At 58.4% G+C, this 9687-nt stretch overlaps 1 protein-coding gene across 1 annotated transcript in view; it reads left to right on the top strand.

Annotated features, from left to right (window-relative positions):
• Positions 1-2368: 2368 nt before the first annotated feature.
• GAD1 (glutamate decarboxylase 1) overlaps positions 2369-9687 on the top strand; it is a 30103-nt gene continuing 22784 nt past the window's right edge. Inside the window, exons 1-2 of the mRNA XM_050900090.1 lie at positions 2369-2453; positions 4415-4477. Of these exons, the coding sequence (XP_050756047.1) occupies positions 2384-2453; positions 4415-4477 (133 nt within the window). The 5' untranslated portion in view covers positions 2369-2383. The remainder of the gene's footprint in view (positions 2454-4414; positions 4478-9687) is intronic.

The following is a 9687-nucleotide window of genomic DNA, read 5'->3' as shown; positions in this document are numbered from 1 at the left end:
AGCCCCTTACGTGCCATCTTTGTGAGTAGGGTTTGGTTTAGGCATCCGCGTAGCTACAGCGGCATGCTGAAATGTAGCACCGCGGTCACCACCTCAAGATGTTGGCGAAGCATGGGTGTGGGTACAAAAAAAAAAAGTTGTCTTAATGTTTCTCGTTTTAGCAAAAGGATGCCTGGTATAAAATCGTAATCTAACGGCAGCACTGAGGGCAAGTCTCCGAAATCCAGGTGTTCCCCTGCGGCCGGCAAGACAGAAAGAGCGGCGGTGCCTGTGCCTCTGCCACCCTCTGGCGGAGAGCGGGGCGGAGGGCGCTGCTGGCAGCCGGCCGCGGGGACCGCGGGGTGAGGCAGCGGGGCACATCAAACCCTCGGCACAGCGAAGGGGGGGTGGTTTTGCTAAGCTGCAGTTCACACGGACCCCGCCTGGCTCAGTCGAGGCCCGCACCGTGCGCAGGGGAGTGCCGGGGCCGCAGGGACGGTCGGAGCCGGAGCTCGGCCCCGTCGCCTCTGCCGGCACGCTGATGTGTGCGGTGCTCTGCCGCCTGTTAGCACAGCCGGCGACCTCGGGTCAAGCCGGTGCCACCTAGGGAAAGCCTCCGGCGCTGTCCGCGCAAGGGACTCAACGAAGGACTCTCAAGGCAGAAAGCCCTGCCGGGGCTGCCGCCCGCGCCCCTGCTGGGCAGCCCCACCCGCCGCAGGAGCCAGCCCCGCCGCCCCGGGGCGAGGCAGACCGGCGGCGGCAGCCGGGGCCGGGTGGGCCGCCCCTCCCCGCCCCAGCCGGCCGCCCCGGTGGTCCCCAGCCCCCGTGCGGAGCGGAGCGGCGCGGAGGGGGTGGCGGCAGCCCTGTGACTCATGCCTGCGTCGAAGCAGATCAACCGGCGATTCACGCTTTTAAAAAAGCAAATCCGAGCACTTCTGGAAAAAAAGGTCATCTCGCATTAAATTCCGCGGCGCGATTGGTATTCCGACGTCGTTTCTGGCGGAGTTTATAAGCAGCGGGTCGCTCCCAGGCTGGAGTCACCCTGCCTGCCTGGACTCCGGCAGTAAGAGTGTCCGCTCGCCCCCTCGGTAAGTCTCCTCTAAACAGCATCCTATTTTTTCAAACCTTTGGGAACCTCTTTCAGGATCTGGAGCTTTTTTTTCCCCTAAAATCGGTTTTGGTCGCTGTCGTACCTATAGAGGGATAACGGGTATTTTGAGACAGCCAGCGCCTTAGACATTGTGTTAACCTGTTACTTCACCTCCAGCCATTGTCTAGAGAATCTCTTCTGCTTTATGGTTGTTTTCTTTTTCCTCTTAAAAAAGTGAAATACCTGTTTTCCATTGAAATCATTGATCCGTTGCGTTTACACGCGGGCGTAAATCCGCCCAGCAGTGGAAATGAATCGGTAGCTACCGACTTGAAAAAAGCCGCTAACAAAGAAAGCGTTCGTTCGTTACCGCGACCTTCATTTTCTTTACAAGGGGAATAAAATAAATCGCAGGTAGCCGTGGGGACAAAGAGACGAGCGGGGCACGGACCTGGCAATTCTCGATCAGCGACCCTGTATTGGTTATCGGAGCGCCGTGTCCGCCAGGAAGGAGCCGAACATCTGGCGAGGAGCGAGGGCTGGTCCAGCACCTTCCTTCCCCCAGACAGACATGCCTTCTCCTGCCATTTGTGCCGCTAAAGCGAGCGCGGGCGCGGGAGAGCGCTGGTTAGTGCTGGAGCACGTACTGGTCCCGATTTGCTGAAACATGTGTGTGCAAATGCACATGTGTGTGCCGCCTGTCATCGGACCTGGGCAAAATGCACCTTTGTGGTGGCGGGGGTTTATCTGTCAGTCTTTCCTGAACGCTTAGCCTGGCGTGTGTTTGGGGCTCGGATGATAGCGCACAGAAATGGGCTCCGTTTGGGATTGTAGGTCGTTTGGGCTGGTAATTTCGAAGCCCGCTTTGCACGTTGGTTTCCATTTGACGCGAGCCACATAATTGCCCGGCTCAGCGGCCACCGATATAATTGCGATAGACTTCATGCTCTGCTAAATCCGTCATTCAGGCGCGGGGGGTAGCGCCTCGGCATCCAGCGAGGGGACGATTTTGCTCTTCAGCCTGTCGAGGCATTTTCCCGGCGCGCCGCTTGCGCCCGGCCCCGCGGCCCCGGCGCGGCCGGCTCCTGCCCGCCCGGCCCCTGCCCGTCCTGCCGCCGCCCCGGGACCTGCGCGGCTCACGCTGGGCTGCAGACTGCCGCCCGCCGGCGTCCGGACGGGACTCCGGTGCGGTTCTCCAGGAGACCGGACTACTAAAACCGCCTTTTCTTCCTTCCAGCAAATTCCTTGCTGCCCACCCCTCAGAGGAATATCGGAGGAAACCCGGGCTCCGGGGACCGGAGCTTTTCTGAAGGGATGGCTTCCTCCGCTCCCTCGTCCTCCAACGACGCTCCGGACCCCATCCCAACTAATTTACGACCCACAAGTAGGTTTTAATATTTTCCTCGTTTAAAGTGTTTTGGAGGCTTTCTCCACCTAGGCTTGGAAAGACCGATTTCGAAACGAAACGATAAATCCATCAAGCACTGTTCCGCGCCGTTAAGCAAGGTGTGGAAAGTGCTCTACACAAAGAAACCATCTTCCTGGTGGGAGCGGGAGAGGTTGGTCCGTGGCGAATAAAACGCTGGGAGGAAAAGCCCACCTCAGCGGCCAGCGCTGCCTTTATCTTACAGCCATGTTTGAGGGATTTAGACAATAAACTGAACACCCAGATGGCCAAAAAATCGGGATGTTGTGAGGGGTGTGGAGAAAATGAATCCGTTAAAGGGCGAAGTTACATCAGTGGCTTAAAGAGGGTGCCCCCCTCCCCCTTACATTTTATAAATGCTAATGCTGCAGCTTCCTTTCAGCCTACGCTGAAGCCTGTAATCAAGCGAAATTTGGATGCTAATTGTAGCTTTTCAAAGCCTTGAATTCCTAATTGCTCTGAATTCGCCTTGAGTTATTGAGGTGTGAGTGGGAAGCAGAGGCTGCTGCAGGTGGATAGAGAATCAGTTTATAGCCCTGCCAGGCAATTCAGACCGTCGCCTACCGAAAATAAATAAAAAAGAGGCTCGATGCTATAAAGCATCAGAGACAAAGAGCGGGCAACAGTAAGAAATGAAAGGTTGTCAGGCACAGCAAAGCGGGGAATAGCTTTTACCCTGAAAGGGCTACGAGGCACGAGCATCGGAGTCATTATTGTCATTATTCTGCAACTGGAAGGAACGGGGGAGGGGGCGAACGGCAGCGCCGGGTCTTGTTCCAGGCGAGGGTGACAGGCACTGCTGCCTTCGGCTGAGGTGTCACACGCAGAAATCGAATTAACTGGCAACGCGGCTAAAAATGAGATAACCTCTGACAGCAGCACCCCGCCCTGCCCGCCCGGGGCTCTCCGCCTGCCGGTGCGGGCAGCGCCCCTGCCGAGAGGGCTCCTCCGCCCGGCCGGCAGCGCCGGGGCGCTTCCCCCGCTTCTCCCTCCCCGGGGGCCCGGCCGCTGCCCTCCCCGCCCAGGTGAGCCGCCCCCGTCCCAGCCTCTCTGCCGCCTTCTCCCCTCACGCCCCAACGCCCCCTCGGCGCCGCGGCCCCGTCAGCGCCCCCCCCCCCCCCGTCGCCCCCTGGGGTCCGCCGCGGCCGCTGCCGGCCCTGCGGCTGCCCCGGGGCCGCGGGCGAGGGGCCGGAGAGGCTCGGCTGTGCCCTGGGCCGAGGCCGGCGCCCCCTCCACCTCAGCCCCGGGCTTCGCTCCCCGCTTCCCCCGGGCTCAGCTGGGGCTGACCGGGGCGTGGCCGGGCCGCGGCTCACAGGGGCTGGGAAGGAGCCTGTCCCCTCCGTCGGTGCGGTCGCGCCCCCGACGCTGCCCCCGCTCAGGAGCCTCTCGGCGGCGTTTCCTGGGGCGTGCAGGGCTGCCGGCCCCGGGGCCGCGATATGGTGGGCCGGCTCGGCCCGGCCGAGCCGCGGGGCACAGGGGAGCTCCGGGGCAGGGGCTGGGCCGGGGGCGTCCCTAGTGCGGCCGTCGGCGGCTCGTCAGTCCGGCCGAGGCTTAGTCATGCAGGTCCGATCATCTAGTCAAATACTATTTTTCACCCAATTAATTCCTGAACTCTTCTGTGACCCCATTTCACGCCACTTTATTTTAAGCTGCCACTTCCCTGGAGCCCCGCCAGTAAATTATTAGATGTTCGGGTCCCGAGTGCCTTTCCCTCTCCTCTCGGCGGGCCAGCGTGTCACCTCGCCGTCACCCGAGCCTCAGCTGCCCCGCGCCCGGCACGCTCCGGCGCCGCCGGGCTCGGGAAGCAGCCGTTTCTCCCGGCGAGGGGGCCGCGGGGGGGCTGTGCAGGGGGCCGGGAGGGCGGCACGGCGGCCGGGCAGGCCCGCCGCCCCAGGGAACGACTCTGCCCTCTCTTCCAGCTTACGACTCGTGGTGCGGCGTGGCTCACGGGTGCACCAGGAAGATCGGGCTGAAGATATGCGGTAAGTCCGCCCGTGCCTCGCCGTACGGCTCCCCACACACCCACGCTTCGCGACGCGCCCTGCCCCCGCCGGGTCGGGGGCCCTCCCGCGGCGGGGCGCCACCAGCGCCGGGAGCGGCGCCGGCCGAGCGCCCCCGGCCCCGGGCGGCGGCCTCGGGCGCCCCCTGCCGGCCGCCCGGCGGCTCCGCGGCCCCGGCCCCGCCGCTGACAGCGGCCGCCGTGCCCTCCCTTGGATTTGCGTTGGCCCAGGCCTTGTCCGCCGCGGGCGGGACGGCTGCGGGCCCCGCCGCCCCTCCTGCGATAAACGGGGGTGTGCAGGCGCTAGCCGCCCCCGGCGAGGGGAGCGCAGGGCCCGCCGGGCAGGCCGGCGGCGAGGAATGAGCCAGGGGTTTGGCCGCCTCTCCCTGTCTGAAATTTTTCAACCTTATCTCACTAGAAAATGCGGATCTCCTGGGGGAAAAAGATTAACGAGAGCCTTATTAAAGAGCAATTCGTCAGCTTGCTGTGCTGGTAAGATAGCGCTGGCAGCCAGTCAGCGCGCAGGCACATGAAATGCAGGAAGGGAAACAAATGCACAATCAGATCGCAACGTTATAGCAAGAGATCCATTTGCAGATAACAAGCTGTCTGTCTTCTCCAGATTTCTCAGTAGCGCCTTCGCTTTCAGAGACAAACAGTCAAATCTTCATTTTTCTGATGGGGAGAATCGTGCAGCTTAGCCCGTGCCCCTTATGAATAGAAATTATTTCCCATTTCCCCCAGCTACCTCTTTTGGGGGGATGGGAAATTATTTCGTGGGAGAAACGGGCCTTTTTTCAAAGCAAAGATATATTTAAACCTCTTGCCCTACTTGCCCGAGTCGAAGCTCATTCGCTAAACGTTTTGTTACCTGGAAGTTTGGACTGGAAAAGAATCAGGGTGCGAGTGTTTAGCCCTGTGTCTATTAGAGATTTCATTGGTACCCGGAGGCGACATTAACGAGTAGTCGCTTAGTTCTATAAATAGCTCCTGATCTGGGTTTAATGGACCGTTTCCCTACCAGTCCCTTCAGTGGCTGGAGCGATGGGCTTTTTCATCATCATTTTAATTTAGCCCGGCAAGCAGAACTGATAAAGTAACGCACCGTTAGGCTTGTTCCGCGTTGCTAGACTACCGGGGTTACAGAGGGACATGGCAGCTTCTCTCAATGAGATCAAATACACTGAAAATTAACTATCCCACCATTTTGGATTTGAGAAAGGCAAAAGAGAGTGTAGTAGCGGCTTTGTGAAGGGAGTTCAAAACAAGCAGGGCTGCTGTATTTTTGGCTCGGGTTTGGTGCTCGGTTTTCCTTTTCTGGCTCTTTTCTGTTTTACACGAAAAATGTACCCTGAATAGTGACGGTGATTCAGAGTCATCGGATTCGATCGCGACCACTGTTTTTGCTCGTATGAGCCCTCTCACTTGAATCTAACACCTTCACAAAGACAGAGACGGAAGGTTGCCTTTGGTAAATATATAGAGTGAAGTGTTAAGGTTGCCAAGAATCCTAATTAAACATGCTAAACAAGTTGACGTTTGACTATTACAGATGATATCCCCTCGTCCTTGCCTTTCACAAGACGTTATTCCGGACCCTAAGTATTGTGCAGTCACAAAGCTATAGTAAACCAGGCGCCTCGGAATTGTTCTTTCTGTGTGTATCACACAGAAATCGATTAATTTTGAATGCAAACTTTAAACAAGGGTTGAGCTCAGAGGAAAGGCAGGTCTTGAACAAAGAGTCGTTTTTTCCACCTGTGTTGTATATTGTGTGTTTGACATTTTCAGTAATTACGTATCCGAGGTATATGTCATTTCTTCTCAAATTGACCGATTTAAGGATTAGCTCCTTTCCTTTCTGGTTGAAAGCCACCTCCTGAAAAGAGCCCTGCCGCTGCCACACCCCCACGCTCTTCGTCTCTGCACATACCCACTTGAAAAAATAGAGAACGTATTTTAAAGCGTTTTAAAGAACTGTCATGGCGGGCCAAGTACGGGCAGATTTTCCCCTGTGTCTGGAGTTGCATGCTACACCTTTCACTCCCACCTCGGCAATTATTATTGCTGCTGGGACCGATCCTGCTAACATTTACTTGGCATCAGTGGAAATACTCGACGTAGTAAAATTGCTCAGGTGCGTCTCCAGCTGTTTGGCCCCGGCCAGCTGACGATTCCCAGCCCAGCGACCAACGCAGGAGAGAGGGATTTCAAAAGCAGCCATGTAAGTTAGCAACTCAGCTCGTCTCCGGAGTCAGTGGGATTTATGCTGCCGTCACGCAGGCGGTGCTGAACCCCGCGGCCGCGGATCTCCTGCAGCCGCCACCGACGTGCATCGACCGGCGGCCAGGGCCCGGGCCGGGAGCCGGCAGGTCTGTCCCTGCCTCGGAAGCTGAGGTCCCCGCAGGGCGGCGAGGCCGAGGGGGGTCCATGCACCTGCCTTGTGCGGGGCCTGATGTGAAATCACGCCGGACTTGTGGTCACGTTGGGGACCGAGGGACTCCCTCGCCAGTCTGGTCTCACTCGGCTTTTAACAACTCGGTCTCTTAAAGCTCATTGTTGAAAATATCTGTCAGTGGAGCACCTGCGGGAGGTAGCTGCTGCTGCTGCTGCTGGGGAAGGCTGCGCTCGCCGCTGCTACAGGAGAAGCACGCGGTCGCTATTTCATGCGCTGCTACTTGCCGGATCTCTCCTACGCCGACCTTACTTTTCATATAGGATACAGCTGAAAGGTTTGCTACAGTCATGCGCTTCCCCCCGGGCGTGGAAGGAGCCCTCGAGGGCAAGCTGCCGCGCTTCCCTGCAGCCCCGGACGCGGGTCGGCGCTGGGGAGCCGACCGGGGGAGGAGCTCGGGGAACAAGAGGGTCCGGCGGCCCCAAAGCGGGGGGCTGCCCCTGCCCCGCGGAGCTCCCCCGCGTACCGGACCCTGCAGGTCCGTGAGATGCTGCCGCGGCCGAGGGACCTGGGCGAACGACACGTTGTCTACGGCCGAATGAGCTGATGCCGGGCGGCAGCAAGTTCCTCCCTTCGGCCTTTTTTCTTTTTAATCTCCGCCCTCGAGCCGCCCCACGCGCGGCCGCGCAGCCCCGCGGGGCCCACGCGGCGCACGCTGACAGGCCCCGTGCGAAGCCGCTCCGAGCCCCAGCTGATCCCCGCCGCCTGAGCTCGCTGCCGCCGGCTTCGGCACATAATAAGGGGGCCCGGGAGCCCCCGCGGGGAAGAACGGCCGCGAAGTCGTTTGGGCAAGGGGTGAGCTCCGTGTCCACGGCGTGCTGTCACCGCCGCCTCCCTGGCGCAGCTCTAGTTAGGCCAAACCCTTCAGCGAAGCCCCGGCCTCTCTGAGCCCGATGCGAGCCGAACCGGAGGCGACTGCAGCCTTTCTCGGTTACTGAAGCGCTGCCCCCTCCTTTCCCACGGAAGCCTCCGAGGGATGTGTGTCCGCACGCCGAGAAGAGTGCCAGTTGTGCGGCGGGGAGCACGGCTCTCGGGGGGAGCGCTGCTGTTCTTGCAGACGTCTCTTCTCACGTAACTCTTCCCACTGAGCATAGCCACTGAGAGCCTGGGAGAAAGGCAAGTGGAAAAAATAAAGCAGAATGAAGCCACAGGACCTGGGGAAAGAGGATCGCTCCGGAATTTAGTCTAGACTGCACCTGCTTCGGTATCAGCTGCTCCACCTAATGAGCAGGCGAACAGCACTAGCTGTTGGAGGAGCTAGTGATCGGTGCAAAGACCGTTAAAAGCAAAACCAACAAAACTAACCCACCCACCCACCCCCCAAAAAAAACCAACCAAAATCGTCATCGATTCTGGACGGCTAGTCTTAACTTATGCACGAAGAGAGTTTCCCTTAAATAATTTTTTCTCGTATAACTCGTATTCCTAAAAGCATCAGAGAAAGAAACTAATTAGTAGAAGATCAATACTAAAAGGCAAAACGTGAAGTGTTCACTGAAAGGATGGGCTTGACAAACCTGCCTGCGAACAACCCTCTCGGAGACTCGTTTGGGTGCCCGACTGATACAGAAGGGGCTGCCGGCCGGGGGCTTCGTTTTCGGTAGCTCTTACGGGACTGTCAGGCCGGCAGCAGGGTCCGAGGCACAGGTACCGTGCCGGGAGCCATTCGCCCAGCGGCTCAGTGTCGCTCCCTTTTCTCCGCACGGAGATGCAGCCCCCGGGGCCTGCCCAAGCTGCAGGGGGCCCGGGCGGGCCGGCGGTGGGCGCCCGGCGGGAGGAGCCCGCAGTCCCGCTTCGCCGTCGGGGCTCCGGAGAGCGGGGGCACATGGCCGGAAAGCGGAGGGCGCTGGAGAGAAGCGGCGTCGGGGGACGTGGGTGAGCGAAGTTACGACACTGGTTTTCCTCCCTGCAAAGTCCTCCTCTCTGGCGGATATCCCCAGCCGCGACGAGCGTTGGTTTCAGTGGTTACTTGTTTTAAAAGAGAAGAGAGAAGAAGAAGAAAAAAAAAAAAAAAAAGGAGCCCGGCGCTGCCGTACTGTCTCCTCCAAACATACAGGCATGCTTGCTGCAGCCTGGGAGGTCAAAATCCCCAAAAGCCCAATACTATGCATGCTCACTATTAGCGGGCATGGATTTAGTGGATCAAATCCTGAAAATTAATTGTTCTCCCTGCCTTGTTAAAGTAGACGGGTTTCGTTACTCGCCACGGGCCCTGCGCGGTGCCCACCGCCGTAATTCTTGGGGTGAGGGGATATATTATTTCCATTGCATGTAACAACAGCAGTTGTGATCGGGTCCTGGGCGCCAGGGCTGCATCTCCGGTGAAGAGCGGAGCTCCTGGAGACCCCGGGGATGATTAGTGTTAGTATTAAAGACATCTTTTCAGGTGGAAAATCCTCATCTCCTGGACACGTGCTGGTACGTACTGATAAGAGGAAGGTGGGGCTGATGAGTGCTACCGGTGTCCTTAGAGCTCTGGTGCTCTCAGGACGGCTGCTCCAGAATGGCTGCTTGTTCTTATGCCTTTTGTGCGTGAGAGCACCACGAGGAGAACTAAAAGTGGCCCTGATTTTAATCATACATCATTGCCCCTGTCTGCTAGGTCCATAAACTTCGCCTGCAGGCTGAAATAGCATTGACTCATACTGAACTCTCTTCCAGTGGCTGATTACTGAAGTGGAATCTGTCTGATCGACTTAATAAGAATTTACCACTGCACTAAATGACGAAAATGTGTT

Source organism: Gymnogyps californianus, chromosome 7 (genome assembly GCF_018139145.2).
Source record: "Gymnogyps californianus isolate 813 chromosome 7, ASM1813914v2, whole genome shotgun sequence".
Lineage (NCBI taxonomy): Eukaryota > Metazoa > Chordata > Aves > Accipitriformes > Cathartidae > Gymnogyps > Gymnogyps californianus.
Note: the sequence above shows the minus strand (reverse complement) of the source record. Positions and strands in the feature narration are given on the sequence as shown.